This window comes from Sebastes umbrosus, chromosome 9 (assembly GCF_015220745.1).
Source record: "Sebastes umbrosus isolate fSebUmb1 chromosome 9, fSebUmb1.pri, whole genome shotgun sequence".
Lineage (NCBI taxonomy): Eukaryota > Metazoa > Chordata > Actinopteri > Perciformes > Sebastidae > Sebastes > Sebastes umbrosus.
This window is the reverse complement of record NC_051277.1, coordinates 4,937,914-4,957,562: the sequence shown is the minus strand read 5'-3', so window position 1 is coordinate 4,957,562 and position 19,649 is coordinate 4,937,914. Positions and strand designations below refer to the sequence as shown.

Sequence of the window (19,649 nt, the reverse complement as noted above, 5' to 3'; positions counted from 1 at the left end):
CAATAAACAATAATGAAATAGGTCACTACAGTCTAAAATTATAAATGAGCTTACTTTTGATGATGACAGGAGGAGACGACGAGGCTTGGTGTTGATCACTGAAATGGAGAGCAGGGACAAAGAGTTCAGTCTGTCTGATGCCCCGATGCCAGTTGAAGTCTTTCAACAGTACAGCTTGCTTTGGGTGACGAGGGGCCACAATTTGCGTTGTTAATTGGCACTTGTTGAGGAGAAACTGTTGCAGGAGTAGGTCTTGGTTGAGAATGATGGCTAAACACTCGTCCTCACAATGTCTTTTTGTAACAAACTGCTTTGTTTCACCATGGCTTTTTTTTATCTTAACTTACATCAAAAGCAGCTAGCGGAAAGTAGGCTCCCGCTCCTCTGTGCATTGCACCGATGTTTCGGTTTAACGAGCGACCTTGTTATCTGGTGACTGTCAGCCGAATGCATGCAGCTATGTCAAAGCGTAGATAATAAGCACAGAGGGGTATTTATTTAAAATTGATCAAATTAAATTCAAGGTTTTCTGATTGTATTTTCAACAGCTGTTGTCACTTCCGAGCAACCACGATGCGTTCGGCTGAGAGACACCATTTAACACGGTCACTTATTAAAGCGAAACACCAGCTGTACACTGAGCGAAAGAGGAGGGGCTGCTTGCAATCTGGCATTTGCGAAATGCCCCTGCCACTCAAAAACAAATCTGATAGCCTAAACTAGAAGCAAGAATTATTTCTTTTTTATTGGTCGTAGTCAGTCAGATAATTGAAACAGCTTCATTGACTGCTATTCACTGGACGTGGACCTCATGGACTTGGATGGTGAAACACACATCTGGTAGTTTGTTTTACATAGATTCATATAGATTTAAGTTCATAGATGTAGATTGTTCTTTCATATTACCAGGTGTTTCTAATATTATGTGTAAACATCCATCCAATATCTATACCTGCTTATCCTTTGCAGGCGTCTGGGGACCTGTCCTATAGCTCACATCGGGCAAGAGGCAGGGTACATCACAGGGCTAATACTAATACTACAGACAAATAGGATAACACTATCATACTCAACCTAATCTGTATGTTTTTGGACTGTGGGAGGAAACCGGTGGTCCCAGATCCTTCTTGCCGTACTGCACCAGTGTGCCAGCTTGTATATAAAGGGTGAACAAAACATCTTGTATCTCAGCACTGCAAGTGTTGCTGGCAATTCTTCTTGTTTTTCCTCCTTTCACTTGCCACCAGGCCGACTAGATCAGTTGTCTGCTTCAACACACACACACACATATACAACAGCCACCAGCCTCTCAGTACAGATATTTGCCGGCTACGCCAGATTCAGTTATGGTGAATCCACACAGCGGCAGTTGTCAGTCATCTTGTTTTTAGTTGCTTACCTTTAGATGGCGTCTCGCCCGAAGCTCGAGCCAACATCCATAAATCACCGCAGGTGTTGGAAGAAAACAGCTGGTGAACGCAGCCGATCTGTAACAAGTAATATTAATGTCAACAGGCTTTGTTTCTCAATAGATTTAGTTTACTTTTTTATAAATTTATCACTGTTTTCCAACTATGTTGCTCTGACAGACTCTCTGCAGTGTATAGATGGTAACCTCACCTTGATAACCAGAACTGTCTGTGCCAATATGACTTTTTAAGCCATTTAATATCTCACAATCTCAATCCAAATTTTGCTAAAGTCATTTATGTCGAAGCTTTTTACCAAGTTACTAACAATTACTGAAGGGATCTACTGCAGATAGCATGCGTATTATATGTATATGTTCCATTTGCTTCCATTTAACACATGAAACCATTTTATTCTGTGGTTATTATGGTAACGGTTTGGATTGTAAATTACATAAAATGATGCTGATAATATCAAGACATCAAACAAGCTAATACGTGCTGACATAACGTTGCTTCTATATTCCCAGGAGCTGAACAATGCATGCAGTTACATGTTTTCTATCTTCTTGAATAGATGAGCATCTTGCACAAGGATGCACCAAGTGGATATTTTATCATTGTGTGTTTAAATGATATCGCTTTTCCATTCCTCATCCCTGTGTTAATGTGTCTGTCTTCATTTTCTGATTGACCAACCCCAGTAATTACTGTATCTCATCACAACATTGCCCTCTCCTCTTCTGCTGCATCTCACCAATACAGAAGAAGCCAAATTAAACAGAGACTCATCACAATAAAGCCTGGCATAAACATTATGCTTTTGTGCTTGAGACCATTATTGCCCCATCCTTTCTCCGCGCGGATGAAATTACACGCGGTAGATTATGACAGCCATCACTTTGTATCATGTCATGTGCGGCTGGTATCTGGTTTTCGGAGTGACAGCGCCACAGAAAATGTAGAAAAAGCAGCCGCATGGTCAAGTTAACCGATTCAAAGGAGATGTCATAGCAATCACCGTGTTACTGTAATTAAATTTAGATTGAATCAAGTCCATTTCCATGGTACCGCTCATACAATTGATACAATTCTAAAGCAGCCGTGGCAGATGTAGATCCTGCCGTCTGTTCTAATACAGTGTGCTGAATGAGCAGCTCTGCTCCGCGGAAAATAAATTGGATACAATCTGAGATACTGAGAGTCTTTCAGACTTATTCCGGCTGAATATCTTAGATTAACACAGAATGGCAGCGAGAGAGAATTAACAGATCTTTCTTGCCTATTGAGGCTCTGTGTGTCAGACTGAATAGAGCTACAGTCCACATGGCGGAGGATCATCAGTGGAGCTGAAGAGAGCGACTCCACACTTGACTGCGCAGATTAGGAGAGTGACAGGGACCTATGACTGCCTAATTCAATGGGGTCACTCTCTGTAGAAAACACTTCATTCTCAACAATGTCACTTTGCTCTCCTGTGCGATATATATACTGCTATCTGCTATGAAGTATCGGAGGAACACCCACACCTTTTTACTTCCATTCAGAGCTGAAAGCAAGAGCTGTGTTGCAAGGGGCCAGGCAGTCATCAATTTTATTCCACGCTGAAAGAAAAAAAAGATCAAAAACACACCTCTTCTCACTCATTAGGTTTTAACTTCTTTGACTTTTGTAAGAGCTTTGATTATCAGCAAAAAGCTGAGCATTTTAAAACGATCGTCCCATTGCTTAAGGGATATCCACATCACAGAGAGCTAATGAATGATACATACATCTGAATTTCTGAGTATCCCTTCATTTCTTTTTCTTTTTTCAAAGGGAATCACTGGGATCCGGTTTGCCGAACATCAGAGGTGCTACATCAGGACCCAAACTAGGAAACTACCCACGGTGGCAGAGGTGGAGGCTGAGGACACAGAGGTACGCCTCCTCCCTCGTCTGTCTGCGCCTCAGACTCTCTGTAGTCCTACAGAGGCTGTCATGCATATTGTAGGGAGATAACCAGAGTAGAGCTCTGTGAGCACCACACAAATCCTCCGCCTGTCCATCTCATCCTATCTCACTGAAGAGTAAACTGTGGTTTGTGGTGCCTGTGAAACCGTCAAGAAAGCTGCCCACAAACCCATAGCATCTTTGTGGCTCACATCAAATGGTGTTCGCTGTCAATCTTGAGCCAATATAAATTTTTAATCATCTCCTCCAAAGGCTTTACCCAAATAGCCTGAAGGGGGGAAGGGTGCGAGAGAGGTCTGAGTGAGAGGTAAGCCATTAAAATGGTAGGTTTTTTTTTAAGAAAAGACAATTTCTTTGTAAAACTTCACGAGGCTCCCTCTCCGAGTTTAGAGTTCTTATATGTGAACTTCAGCAAAAAAGGAACGGAGGAAATTCAATCAATCAAAATTCCCAATTTTTCAGTGTCACAGTGCAATTCACTGAGTGGGCCGTGTGTTCAAAGAGAAAATCCCGCTCTCAAATGTCTCTCCTCTGCTTGCGTGCTCTCATTTACATTTCACATTGTAGCTGGGAAGAAGTGTCTGGCAAATATCTGACGCTCACGGCTTCATCTTAAAAAAAAAAAACAGAATAAGGCAATTGTTAGTCCAAGCAAAAACCCAGTCTCAGTTTTAACTTTAAGAACACAAGCTGTTACACCCAAAAAACCAAACACTGTTTTGTTTTCTCTTCTTTCCTCTCATCTTCATCATGTCTGATCCACGTTTACATATACTAATTGCCCAGGCAGCACCATATGTCCATGCCATTTCTGTCTTCTTTTGTGCACCGTGAAGCCTAATTGCCTTAATTCACCGCTCCAAAGTGAATCATCTAAGGCCTCGAAAGTGAGTAGGGCTCATACCAGGAGTTACGTAAACCTTTATTATGACTGCCATGATTGAAATAGATGATTCTACACCATCTTCAATGAAATAAAAAGGTGTTTTTTACGCCATATTTACATTAAGTTGTTCTAATGTATCACAATGAATGGTCATATTAGTAGTCAGCCTTACCGTATGAGATGAAGTACACTTAGCAAGGGAGCCTTGAATCAACTGTCAGACTAAGAAGTGATAACCAAGCAGCCAAACATGCAGCCCTACGTTCGTATACTACTGATGTGTTGTATTGAGTGGGGAATACATAATTGCTGCCTGGATTTTATTCACAGGCAACACTTGTTTTGAGTATCTGCACCGCATGCTAGTTATACAGGGAGGTGGTTAAGGTGGATGGTGGGCGTACACAGCGCAGGACTTTGATACCAGAGATCAGGATTTACATCTCAAGTCCTGTGTGTGATTAAGTTTAGGCAACAAAAGCACTTTGGTAATAATACTTCAGTTGCTACAAGTGGATTTAGTATTGAATAAAGAAGGAAAACAACTGAAATGCAAGCTAAACACTTGACTCAAACACGGCAAGCAGTGTTTGATACTGAATCCAAACGTGAAACTGTAAGACATCCAAGCATAAAGAGAAATAAAGTGGGGTTTAGCTACATCAAACCCTCGTAAATCTGTTATGGAGAGATGCATTGTGCAAAATTGAAGTTACAAATCTGGTGCTCACCACAAGGTGTGTGTACGTGGACAGATCAGGAACAGAATAAATAGATTCTGCATTTATTCTATGAATAAAAAAAGGGAACATTCATTCATGCCCAAATTTCAAAAGCAAAAAAATTACCCGTTACATAACAAAACATTTGAGGAAAAGGTGGCAGGAACTCACAAAAAGTTGAACTAATGTCACAGTACATCATCATATAGGGAGACAAGGTGCAGCGTTAAACCCAAACTCATCTCAGAATGGTATAAACGAAAACTACGAGTCGAAGCATTTGGGGCCGATGATCATAAATTCATTAAAAGTTGAGTGGCAACCAGACTGATAACAAATTGATTTTCCATTCCTCTGACAAGCCCATGATCAAAATACCAAGTGGAACCTTTATGACACCACAAGAGGTGTCATTTGCTCCCAAAATGCCAACACAAATGACTCTGGAAAGTACTCTATCTATCTTTTAGGATTAATCTTCATTTAGTGCAGGAACACAATCATGTGAAGTACAATGGAGGTAAGTGAGAGTTTAGTTAGGATACATTCAACATTCTTACACTCAATAACAAACACAAAACATAAAGATGTTGTCATTAAACAATTACTTACAGATATTGCGTCTATCAACGAGGAAGGACAGAAACAGATTAAACACATTGTCACATTGTCTGGTCTCTGCACACCATGCAGGTATCCCTCTCTGAGCTGCATTTCCTGGTTTATGACAACCTCCTGTCTAACAGGAAATAGATTAAAAAAGCTGCTATACCAGCACTTCCAGCAGGTGTCACTAATAATCTTTAACTAAATACATTTTAAAAATGAGGAGTCCTCTGGGTTCTCTGCAAGTCTAAGTTCTTCTATTAAGTTGTTTCACAGCATCATCTTCTCCATTAATTGCAGTGATGAAAAATAATGGCACAGCTCCTTCTGAAAAAATGTACAAATTAGGAAAAATAATTCTTATGTAAGAATTTTCCAAGAATGATAATTATGTTAATTGCTAAGTCATGCGTTCCATCTTTCAAAAATCACATTTTCTTTTCAGAGAAATGTCAAATTTAGGAAATAACCAGTAAATGTAAATCTTTGGAAAAGGTGGAAGGAGAGAGAAGCAGGACAGGAGAGTTTGTATACAGCAGAGAGACCGAGCAGGCAACATAATGAATACTAGGAGCTGGCTGAATTTGTGATATACATCTATATACTTTGTGACTTAAGGTAAATATTTTCAATAAAAACGTTTCCTCATCATGTAGATATTTGCTGTTGCAAAGTAAACATAATAAAAATAAACATAATTTCTAGGAATGTGGAGTTCACATTCTCTAAAAATGTCAAGTGTTAGTGAATAGTTTGACATTTTGGGAAATGGTCAGGTAAAATCTTCCTCAAGGCGCTTTACAGTCTGTACAGCGTAAAACACCCTCTGACCTTTGACCTTTGGATGAAGAAAAACTCCACCAAAAACTTTATTAAAAAAAAATGGAAAAAAGCTCAAGAAGAGCAACTGAGGAGGGATCCTCTCTCAGGACGGAGAGTCATAATAACCATCATAGTAAAAATTACAGTATAGACAATCAAAATGACAAAATGATGTGAACATATATGAAGAAAATGGATCCAGGAGGAAGTCAAGCAGCTTCTAGGCGTCTCCAAACAGACGGAGCCTGAGCCGAAAGACCTCGTCTCCACCATGTCACCAAGAGAGAGGACAGGAAGTTAAGGAGTTAGATGAAGAGATTGAAACCACTCTCATGTCTGTATGGTAAATATGAAGCTAGAACTGGTTATCTGAGCTTAGCTTAGCATAAAGACTGGAAACAGGGGGAAACAGCTAGCATGGCTCTGTCCAAAAGCAAAAAGAAATCTGTCTACCAGAACCTCTAAACCTCAATCATCAATGTTAGAATTCATCTGAAATAATAATAAGCTAAACTAACTCATAAATTAAGGTGATCTAAACGTTTCTGGAGTGCACTGGGATCTGCTTATATTGATGAATCAACGTATATCTGTGCACAGGCTCCATCATCTGTTGATAGACATGACCGTGGAGATCGATTGAAGAAACTAAATAAACATATTTCCCAAAAATGTCAAAGTACTTATTTGATTCATATGTTTAAAATGCCATACATTATATCCTCCCACCAATTTCATCTATAAAGAACGTCCATTTATTTTTGTCATTGCTCCTGTTTCCGCTGTAGTTTAACACCACTACTATCCTGCTGCTAATATTGCTGCAGAGGATGTTTCCACCAGAAAAACACAGGATTACACAAGAGGAACAATAAATATCAGGGGAGGGCATCATTAGCAGTGACCTTGACCTGACCTCAACGTGGGCTGTTATCCAGTGGTGGGTAGAGTAAACAAAAGCGGTACTCGAGCAAAAGTACTGTTATTTTATAATTATATTGACTCAAGTAGATGTAAAAGTAGGCTACTCATGTTTTCTCGGATTCGATATTGGTATTTTTTGAAGGTCAAGATGTCCACCATATAGGGCTGACAAAGTAGGCAGCGCATAATATGAGTGTTGTTCTGCGTCATTTGAAAAGCAAACAGGGTCTGGATGTTGGGTTAGGGATGTGCCATGTGCCTCTTCTGAAGGAGATGGAGGCGTTTCATCTTCTGCCACGATCTTGAACTGTAGTTGAAGCGAGGTCGTGGAGGGTGTATTGTAGGGCCACACGCCTCCGAAGAAAAAAATGTTGGCATTGTACACTTCTGCAAACCACGTTGATATGCTCACCATCGATGTTTCTGTAACATCAGAAACATCGTATCAGCGTCATATCACGCTTGCAGAAACGCTCACTAACACGTGGTTAAGGTTGTGAAACGATTGGTTAGATTTAGGCAACAAAACTACTTGGTTGAGGTTAGAAAAAAGATCATGGGTTGTGTTAAAATAATAATGTAATAACAGAACAATAAATAATTAACCAACTTTAGGGACTTAACGTAACATTATGTAACACGCATAATGTCAACGTTTACTTAGTGGACTTTCTCACTTGTTATACTTGTTAGTATACTACGTCACTTGCTCTGAACGAATGCAAAAAACGTCTATGTTCAACGTATCTGTGGTTTGCAGAAACGTACAATGCATACATTTTTATGATTTGCTATCTTATCTCTCGCTGTCGTGCGTGTGAGTTCGGCTGAATGTAAAAATTATTATACCTAAATGTATCAGTAAAAGTAGCGAGAAGTGTGTGACCCAATGTAACAGAGTACACATATTTTATTGCAAATGTAAGAGTAAGAAGTATTCTGCCAAACTTTTAAAAGTACAATTTATTTAAAAACGTGTTACTACCCACCACCGCTGTTATCACAGTGGACAGCGGCCCCTGATCCACCCTCGGTGAGAGTCCAGCCCCGGGTCACGCCGGAGAAGATCAGCACAAGTTCCTCCTCAGGTAGTGAAACACAAGAAGCTCACCGGGGTTAAAGCCAAGCACTAATGGTTCCTAGCTTAACCCAGCCGCAGGCTTTTTAGGAACGAGGGGCTCAGAGCAGCCGCGGCAGGCTTTACAGCCGGGGTGAAAAACAATGGGAAAAATTGCGGGAAAAACTGCAAGCGGCTGATAAGGAAATGCAGGCCCCTGCGAGGGAAACCAGGTGACAAACATGAATTGTATGCCAGGATTTTTTTCCTCCCTTTTCAATTTGCCTCCTCTATGAAACGTCTGAGGGAGTAATCCCTGAGCTTCATTCCAGTTCCCCCAGTCTGACACGGAAATCGCCATCCACCTCCCTCACACCCCTTAACATTGTCAACTGATGCTGCTTGCTCCATTAAACAGCCACTTAATATGGATGACCAAAGCTCACCCAGCAACCCAAAAACCTCCCACTCAGACAACAACAGAGAAGCAGCAGAGGATGTGAAGCACACAGTACCGTTTGCTTTGTCTCATATTTGTCTGCATGAAGATATGAGCTCGGTACATGACAGAGTGACCAGCGGGACGACTCTGCAACAAAAATACTAAAAGCCTCAGTTCTTTTAGCTGGTGACATATTCAGTCACGAGGCCTGGGTCACACCAGCAAAGTTCATCCACGTGTCTTTGCAGAGTATTGATGTGCAGACTGAGTCCTTTCACAGAATCGGTTCCTCTGAATTGATACCAAACCTTTCAAGTTTTGCAAGCGTCATTTCCTCCATGACTCTTTGTTATAGGGGGCCATCCGAGGAACACATGAATGCACTATTAACCTACCGTACCGTCCGTCTTGACCAATTCAGTCTGTCCTTGCTCATTCATTCAGGGCTGTTGGGTCCGTGTACGCTGCTTCCCGTGTTTTGAGCAACCGGTTCTCACTTCCAACTCGTCAAATACCGCCATTTGGTAAGCGCCCCTCGGCATTGGAAACCAACGCACAGAGGCACCCTTTAGTGACACTGAGTGACAAACCGGGCTTTCAACTAAATCCAATGTAAACCCACCTGCGGCGTTATTCGACGGTCGGAGCAAGTGACGTAGTATTAATAGCGTGAGAGTCCACTAAGGGCGGGCAGGAAGGGTGATGGACGAGACAAACAAAACAAGTCTTTCAACCAGGAGACCGCTGTTCGTGTCCCGTGTGAAACTAAGAGTAACGTTTTCTTATTTTGTCACGTCAGTCGTCAGTCAGTATCATCAGTCCTGTGAGTCACTGAGTTTCTACTCAACCACGACCGTTTCCTAACCCTAACTAAGTGGTTGTGTTGCCTAAACCTAACTTCCTGTTAAAACAGAAGTTTACTTTGAAAGGACACAACGCATGTAACGAGTATATATTGACACACCGTCTCTGGTCTGTCCAAAAGTAACGCAAGAGGGCTACCCCGTGCGTCGGTCTCCGATGCCGAGGGGCACTGACCAAGTGACGGTATTTGACGAGTTGGGAGTGAGAACGTGTTGTTCTGAGTGACTGCACCACTGTAGCAGGCAGCGTGAGCAGTAGCTACCCTACGATAACAGCAAGTGGACGAGTGGGAAAAGTCGGGGATTCATGATATCACATTCGTTCGTTCATTTTTGCACATCTCTATTGCAACGGAGTGACTACTCACAGGGCTCAGTAGCCAGCAACATGCTAGCACTGGATTACAATAACTCTCTTTTGATTTCTAATTCTATCCAAGCTCACTAGCACGGTAGTTAACAGGAAAATAAGCTCAGATATTTATTTTAAAAGATGTGTTTGTATAACCTCTCATTCTCCAGAGCAGTGTATGCTTCCTTAGAGAAGAGTTAAATAAAACTGGACAGTGCCACACAGCTAATAAACTAATAGCTTCCTCTATTTTGCACTCTCACTCCGTCTGCTCCCCCCAAAGGTCAGCTCTGTCAAGACAGTTTGCTCTTTGTCAACGGCACAAATTTGCATGTCAAAGTTCACCAAAGTCGAACTGAAAAAACACAGATTTACTTTGCCCCCGCTAGCAAATCCACTTATAAATCCATTGAGATGATTTTTTTTCCATAAAATTTCACAGTATTAAATGTGGGTGTGATCAGGCCTTTAGTACTCTTAACCTTCATCCTACCAACAGATTTAACATTTAACTACCGACTGAATAATCTATTGTAAGAAACAACCATCATAGCAAAATGTTATTTCTTCTCAAAACATTATTAGTTAAGTGATTAATGTCATCTGACGAAAAAAAACTGATTATTATCATTTTAGGAAAGTTACAGTTAATTTGCATGTTGTGTTTAACGAAGATAGAGAGAGCACTTGAGGAAATCTGTGTCTGCTACAACACGTTCTCATATCAACTCGTCACATGCCGCCCCTTGGCGTCACTTTAATTTCGCCATCCAAACCGCTATAGTTAGGTTTAGGAAAGAACTATGCTTAAAACTACTCAGTTTGAACAGTGAAAATGACACGAAGGAACAGCTGATTGTAACGTGACACACGGGACACGAACAGCGGTCTCCTGGATGAAAGCCTTGTGTTTGTTGGGCCCATCCACCTCCTGCACACCCAGTGTCTTTTCTCTTTTCGCTCTTTAAACTACGTCACCACCACACTCCCGGCGCATTTCCTCAGAGCGTGTACTGTTGCCGCAGTTGGGTTTACGTTCCAGTTAATGGAACGCCCGGTGCGTTTCATACCGGCACTAATGGTACGTGTCCATCGGGGCGTTTTTTTATCGCGAGAGCACGCGCCGCTTGCCAGCATTGGACGCTTGACACAACACACTCGGCACCTGACTGGACGAACGCTTTCCCTCCGTGAGCTGCTGCTCCCAGCTTTCGAACCGGAAACAATATGGAGGCTCGTTTGGAAACTTTTCTTCTCTTATTTCACGAAAATAGTTCACCGCAATGTGTTTCTGAAAACATTTCAGGTGAGAAATAAGCCACAAAGTTGCTGAATCTGTCTTTATTTTGTATCGATAACGGGTTTCTCGGGAGTTTCGAGAGGCGGCGAGTCGCGTCGGACGCCCCTGATTTGTTTAAAGTAGACTAGCCCTCATCTTTATGCAAATGAGGAACGGCCGTCGTGATGCTCCATCTCTCGAATCGCGCCGCTACATACATTGCACTGCTGCTTACATAGACAATGAATGGGTAGCGTGGAAAGGACGGATCCTGTGGACATGTAGCATAAGGGACGGTATCAAACGCGGACAGCCGTGACAATGCCTCGGTATTTGACGCCCTGGGAACGAGAACAGGCTGGTCTGCTGCATCTGTGTCTCCTCCTTCAATCTATGTATTCTATTTTATCTATTAAAACTGCATCGGCTGCAATTGGTGCTTTTGACTGGGGTCCCTCTAGACCCCCAATACACAGGTATTTAAAATTACTATTCAAAAAAGCACAAATTAAAACAATGATATGAAGTCGTTAGGAACAAATTGATTGACAAAGAATGATAGAACAAAAGCACCTGCGAGATATGACACAAAGTAAAGCTCTGGGGTCCCCAGTCGGTAGGATGAGGGTTAAGCAGGTGCCAGCACTCTCATTGTGAGTTGCCTTAATATGGGTGTCAACTAAAATTCACCACCTGCTACTCTGCATAATGAACCCCTCCTCTCCGTGTTATGTACAGTATGTGAAAGCTCCTGGGTATCATGAGGAAATCTTTGTTGATCTCTGGCAAACATAGCACCACTTTAAACAATGTGTCATGTAGACAGTGTTTCCCCCCCACCCTTGGGACACAGTGGCAGGAGAGGGTAAATTCATTAACTACAGCACAACTGGTGTATAATTAAGTTGTGCACTGTGGGCGGAAAGCGTACATACACCAGGAGCAGGCCGCACAAAACAAATTACCATCATTCCCAAGGTCCAATACTTGATATAAAGTTGCTTGTGTCCTAATAATATATCATTTGTCAATAGCAAAAGGGGAAAAGCCTTTCAGATGTGAGTATAAACTGGAGGACTGTAATCATGTTGTCTTTGTGCTTGTCAACTGGCATTTAGAAATCCCTGCCCCATGCTAAAACGCTGACCTTTACCACTTCCCTCAGGCCCTCTCCTGCAAGTTATTGGAGTCGTTTCTCAACTGTGAAGTCAAAGTCATGTTGTGAGCCCCGTGTCGTGACCTCCATTTACTTTCCAGAGAAGACTCACTTGGCTTCAGTGGTTAAGAGGTCCAATTAGAGAGTAGCTGTTTGTGTTGCTCCAGTTTGATTTTAATTTCTGCAGCCACAGGAACGGTGAGCGCACCAGCTCGTTGCCAGATCGCACCCCCACCACCACCACCACCACCACCCCAACCCTGCTACACCCGTCCTCAGAGTCATCATTAGTCTACTGGCCGGCGCTTAAAAGTGGGGGAAAGTGTGTCAGAAAGCTCGGGCTAAACACCTCCCGTGCCCAAACACAATCTTTGATGTGACAGAATGAGCGTAAAGGTCCCATATCAGGCTCATTTTCAGGTTCATACTAGGTTTCTACTAGAACATTCTTAAATGTTTAAAAAAGAAACTTTATTTTCCACATCCTGTCTGTTTGAATATGCCTGTATTCACCCTCTGTCTGAAACGCTCCGTTTTAGCACATTTCAACAGAATAATCAATGAAATTGTGTTGCTAGGCAACAGCTTGGGTCCATGTTTACTTCCTGTCCGCTGATGTCATTCACATACACTGCGGTTGTGTCCAAAACAGCAAGTCAAGTAACAACAATGTCAAGTCTTTAATACTCTTTATCAACATGGGAGTGGACAAATATGCTGCTTTATGCAAATGTATGTATATATTTATTATTGGAAATCAATTAACAACACAAAATGATGACAGATGTTGTCCAGAAACCCTCACAGCATGTGACAACTCATAACATTGCAAACTCAAGCCCAACAGGCAACAACATGTCTATAAAGGTGGAGACTCGTGGGTACCCATAGAACCCATTTTCATTCACATATCTTGAGGTCAGAGGTCAAGGGACCCCTTTGAAAATGGCCATGACAGTTTTTCCTCGCCAAAATTTTGTGCAAGTTTGGAGCATTATTTAGCCTCCTTTGCAATAAGCTAGTATGACATAGCTGTACCAATGGATTCTTTAGGTTTCTAGTTTCATATGATATCAGTATCTTCACTCTAGCTTTAAAACTGAGCCCGCTACAACCTAAAAATTATGTTGCAAGTTGCGTTAAAGAAATTAGGCGTTAAAACAAATTTGCGCATTAACTTTGACAGTGCTAGTATTTACAGTATATAGCACTTAAACCTGCGTTATAATAAAAACAGATATGAATATCTTAACAATATGTGACCTTTAAGTCTTTTTCGCCCCCCCCCCCTCTCTGCAGGTCACAACCGTGTCGCTCGTTGACAAAACAAGAAGCAGCGTGGAAAGCAAAACTGTAATTCAAGCGAGAGTGACGGGTGAAAATGAGGGAGGGGGGCGCGACCCGATATAAATGATTCTCGCTCCCTACTATAGCCCCAGGATTCCACGTCAAGCTTAACTAATGTGCAATTAAGCTTTAGACTGGGAGAAAATCACCTTGTAAAAACATTTGTCAAGTGAACTGTTTTTCTGTTCTGGGCTGCTAATTAACAAGGGACCGGGAAGAGGGGGTTTGTTTGTGTGTGTATTTACATATACATGAAGAAAATAAATATCTGCACTGTTAGGGGAGAGCATTACCGAATCGCCTTCATATGTCTCTATTAGACAGCACTGACATGTAGTCCCTATCATTAAGCAATAATAGTTTACTTTACAGCTCATGAACTACAGTATCAACAAATTAAGCCCACTGATAGTGCTGGGTGCCAAGCGGAGCATCGTGGCGGAGGGGGGGAGGGATGGAGGGGAGGGATGGAGAGGAGGGAGGAGAATGCAAGGCTTTATTGTGTCTGTCACATTAAACGATATTGCAGCCACACTCAGAGTAATGAAGACCACTTCTAAAGTCATTTAAAAGTCAAATCATCACTGTCTGTGAATTTCAATGATGTATAATAGAAAGAGCACGCCGCGGGCTCGAGAGGAGGGTGAGAGGGAGGAAGAGGAGGGAGTCAGGGCAGTGTGAGTCAGGAGTCAGGAGGCTGCCGCCCTCTCAGCAGTCAGAGAGGTGATAGATAAAAACGATGAGGCTGGAGCTGCTGCGTGGCTCGGGGGAGGAGAGTGCAAATGCAAGACTGTACTTTGTGTGGGGCCTGGACGTTTTTTTGCAGGCTCTGACATGCTATATTATATACGTGTGTGTGTTTGTGTGTGGTGTTTTTCTCACAGGTGGATGAGATCGAGGCCGTGGAAATGAAGGTGGAAGACTCCCAAGTGTGGGTTCCTGCCGAGGAGCCCATTGTTAACCCGGCCTTCCTCTTCGACTCCAAGATCTGGGAGATTTGCCAGGAGCTGCCCATCCACTGGATCCATCCCTCCCCTCTAAGCGGTGAGAGCAAGGGGGGGCATCGCTGCCTCTAAACGCAGTCTATTAACACTCTCGTCGAAGGGCATCCCCACGGGCCATGTGCAGGTCCGCAGGGGCCGCGTGTTTTCCCCGACCATGAGCATCCAGTCCGGGCTGGAAGTTGAGAGTGATGGTCAGCGGCGGAAGAAGCATTCAGATCCTTTACTTAGTTTCAAGTATAAATAACAAAGAGTGGAAATTACTCTGTTACAAGTAAAAGTCCTGCATTCACTTCACTTAACTTTGGTATTTTTCAACCCTATTTTCCCAGGTTTTTGTGTCTAAGTGACAAATGGGTACAGCAATTTTTGAAATTGGTCTAGTATTGAGGGATAACGCTGCGAGGGCAAGTGAGCAGCGTCAATGCAACGTTAAGTCCACTAAAAGAGCTTGTTTTTGCCACTGACAGACTCAGATTGTTATTATAAGTGTCTGACAACATTATGGAAAGGACCCTACAGATAAATATAATGTTTTTCTTACTTTTTGCTTGATCTGTTCTTTTTGTTTTTGTGTCCAAATCCAGCTCAAGGAGAAGTCTCGTTGTGAAATCTGAATATTTGTATACCATCAAATTCAAAGACCTCACCCACATTGTCGGAATCATCTAAATATTCAACCAATCTTTTAGATACCACTGAGCTGCGCTTTAGGTACTCCGACACAACAAACTTGACCGGCACTCGCGTTTCACCACCTCGCCAGATTTCAGACTTCTCCTTGAGCGAGACTCTTTCCATAATGTCAGACACTTATAATAACAATCAGAGCCGGCTAAAACAAACACTTTTAGTGGACGTAAATGACGCTGCCAGCTTAACCCAATAGCAACATGTTGCAGCCCGTGAGCAGCGCCGTCTACAGCGCTCTCTCTTAATACTGGACCAGTTTCAGAAATTGTTCCCTATTAGTTAGACACAAAAACATGGGAAACTAGGCTTTAAGTAAAAGTACAGAGATGTTATTAGCAAAATGTACTAAAAGTATCAAAACTAAAAAAGATACTCATGCAGAACAACCCCTTTCAGAGTGTTTTAATATAAATGTGAAAAGACCCAAATGCAGACTCTGAGACGGGAAGATACTATGAAGCTACTTTAATAACGAAAAAAAAAGTCTTACAGATTCAAAAAGGCAGGCAGATACAGCTGGAAGATAACAGGCAACCGAAACTCCTCACAGCGACGACAGACAAACTGATGAAGAACAAAGAATTGAGGTGGAATAAATAGTGAGTGACTAACTGAGGGAGAGAGGACTAATGAGGGACAGGTGAAACTGATCAGGGCGGGGCAGACGATCAAAAAAGGTGGGAAAACTCACAAAGACATGACACATGAGGAGTGAACCTTCAAAATAAAACAGGAAACAGACTAAACCCAAAACCAAAGACTACACGACTACATTCCAAATCTTTTTCTTTTTTACTTTTAGTACGTACTGCAGCTGCTCTTACAAATGCAGCATGCATACAACTGGGACATACTGTACTACTGCGTCATAACATTTAGACTTGAGCTTTGACCCTCTGGCTCATATATTCGCTGTGCAGAGGATTGTGGGTCAGAATAACCAGGAAAGCATGCTGGCTTGCATACTGTAAAATGTGACCAGATGTTGTAGGACATCCTGGTATTTTTTATTGACACACTATGTATCGGGACATACTGAATCTTTTTCTGGCATACTAAATAGTATGGTAGTATTGGAACGCACAGTTAGACAGTAATTATAGACCATAAGCTCTCTTGGAAACTACTTATATAAAGACAAAAATGTCCAGAAAAATTACAAACAACGTATGTTGGATTATAAGATACTTAAAATGTTGAACTTCTCACATATTACACCATATTTTAGTTACTGTGTAGAGCTGTGGGGCAACACATCCACTATATATATAGGAACTCATGGGTAATAAACTCAAGGGTAATGAAACTTTTAAAATATTTTTAAAAGTTGCTGATCTAATATTCAACTTAAGAAAATGTATATCCACCAAATAATTGAATGATATGATTCTGTCATTGGTTGTACGTTTTGATGTTTCTTATAAAAGTTTGTTGAAAGTATTGGCAGACCATCTATGAAAGATCATTTCTGTTACTTGTGTTGAGAAAGGGGGCTGATAATATAATATTTTTTTCTATTCCCTGCTACCTTTCAATCATTGAGTCCCATTATGTTACTGTAGCTTGTATTTTGTGTGGGGGAAAAAAAATAATGAATCTCAAAAGAAGAGATCACTGCTTGAAAAGAAAAAAAATCACCTTACTCCACAAAACCAGTTGCATTCTATTAAACAGATTTAAATCACCACAATGGAAGAGTTTTAGACTTTTAGGACTCAATAAAAGATTTAAAAGATTGTGTGCAGTATATAAATCTACAAAATAACTTCAGCTATCAGATCATTTTTGTAAAGACACGATATTTCCCTGTGAAATGGGGTGGAGTAGAAGTATAAAGGAGCAGAAAATGGAGAGTAAGGTACTTAAGTAAATGTACTTAGTTACATTCCCTCGCTGCTGATGGTCATCTGGAGATTGTTTTCCTCAAAAGGATATTTAGGCTTTACTAATTAGGATCTGTGGGAAGTGATTTGTGTGTTAGTATCACAACAGCATTGTTTGTCAGAAGCATGAAAAAGCCTGGAATGAATTCCAGCATATTTCTCCTGAATGTCGAGCCGCTGGGAAAATAGAGAGTACGAGCCAAAATTCAAACTAAGAGCTTCAAACAATAGAAAAAAAAAACTGTTGCAAGCACATAAACATCTCCTTTCTTTGCTGCTCTCTCAGATGCCGAGGTGGGGAATGAGGACGCGCCCGACGCAGAGGTCGCAGGTCAGCGTTTCGCCCGCGACGTCCTGGACCACCCGGCCGTAAACGACTATGTGAGTGTGCCGCGTAGGGACCGCAACCACCAGATACAGTGGAGCCACTTCAATCAGCTCCAGCTCTGCCTTTCGACTCTTTCTGCATATAAATCGCTCACTAATTGATGTTAAAACTGACTTTGTGCACCAGAGGGCATAGCAATTGCTCTATATATCTGTTTAAGTAAGGCCAGTTCATTGAAGACTCCCTTAATGTCTCTCCATTAATTGAGAGGAATATCCAGCCTTTCAAAGGCAGAAACTTGTGCCTTACAGCGCCCGTTAGTTCCTCTTCTCACTTCCTTTCCCTTTTTTTTTTCTGAGGCACCACAAAGGAGCCCCTCTCAAGGTCACTCATAGCTTCACAGATAAGTTACATTTATTAATAAAGCTTTAATTATCAAAGCGTGAAACGGGGCTGGAAAGGTCAAAAAGGGTCATATTTTGGTGTGCATGTCAATATCCCTTTCTCTGAGGGAAAAAATCATATAAAGCAGTATGTTACACAGGAATTATGCACACCCAAAAAAAGAGCAGTTGCACACTAAAGATACCAGGAGCATACACAGGTGCACAGATATCACACACACGCACACATTCAGCACTTACAGGTGAATAGCCACTAAAGCTAAATTCAAGGATAATGAGCCGGGCTGCTTCTCAGAGCTGTGAGAAACGGCGAGAGACACGCAGAGAAATGAGACATCCTATAATGTTGACATTTATCAAGCCCGTCCCAGAAACACCTCCCGCTCAACTCCTCAATCCCCCCCTTCCTCCCATCCTCCCCTCCTCCTCCCCTCCAGCCTCCTCTCCCTTCTCCCTCATCGTCTGCTGCAGGAGATGCAGCGCTATGCAATTAAAACATACCAGGGGATGAAAAACTCGGCTCTCCTTTTGAAACGTTCTGGCACTATCAGCTGAGTAATGCATACCGCCGCAATCCCTTCCAGCAGCACATCCAGGCTGTGTTTGTGGGTCCGGCGATAACAAAGGCCTTTGTGGCCAAGCAAAGGGCAGGCAGCAGTCTGTAATTGGGAGTCTGAACTCTCCCTCATTCCAGTGGGATGCCACATGTGTTAGCCAAACCGTCCATGTAAATGTGCACACACGGTCTGTAAACACACACCACACAGTCTGCTGCTATAGCTACATCCTTTCATCTATCATACTCACAGACACATAATAACATGCATTCACACTCCATCTGCGCTTCAGAAATTTCGGGCGCTGCGTCTCCCCCACAGTTCACGTCTTGTAAAGCCGAATAATCCTTGTGACAGACGTGGACGGATATATGAAGCTGACCTTTGCCACGGCGGCCGTGTCAGAGAGCAGCGTTGCATCAGGAGGCGGCCTGGACGGTTCAAACTGAATAACTAGCGTCTGACAAGGCTGAAGGGATGCTACCTCCTGTCCTTGACCCGTAAAGCAAAGGAAGGGCCTTCCTATATGAGTCGACCTCACACACATACACGTGTATTGTGTGTGTGTGTGTGTGTGTGTGTGTGTGTGTGGTCACATTCAGGGTCATGCATAGAAACAGAGGTGCAAAAAGCTGAAGAAAGTGAATGCAGGAGCTGGAATCTTTACACCGAAGCCATTATCACTCTGACTGAAATACACGACTATCTCTGTATTCAATTACACCCAATTTTCATTGTCATCCCGGCTCACCGTAGAGCACACGTTGAATTGAAAATCTGAGATCAGGAGCAAAGCGCTGAGGTGTTTTTATATGTTGTGACTGTCCTGTGCCTCCACAAACCTTTTTGAATACAAAGCAGGGTGCGAAACAAGAAATGTTATCTCTGCTGTTTTTATCCCGGAGTGAATGTGACGAGCTCTCCCGCTATATGAGATTTAATACCACACGTGCTTCAAGCTCATG

At 42.2% G+C, this 19,649-nt stretch overlaps 1 protein-coding gene across 1 annotated transcript in view; it reads left to right on the top strand.

Annotated features, from left to right (window-relative positions):
• The window catches only part of tnmd (tenomodulin), a 60,180-nt gene that overhangs the window by 36,898 nt on the left and 3,633 nt on the right, over positions 1–19,649 (top strand). The window contains exons 4-6 of the mRNA XM_037779213.1: positions 3,228–3,329; positions 14,703–14,862; positions 17,682–17,776. Coding sequence (XP_037635141.1) covers positions 3,228–3,329; positions 14,703–14,862; positions 17,682–17,776 — 357 coding nt within the window. The remainder of the gene's footprint in view (positions 1–3,227; positions 3,330–14,702; positions 14,863–17,681; positions 17,777–19,649) is intronic.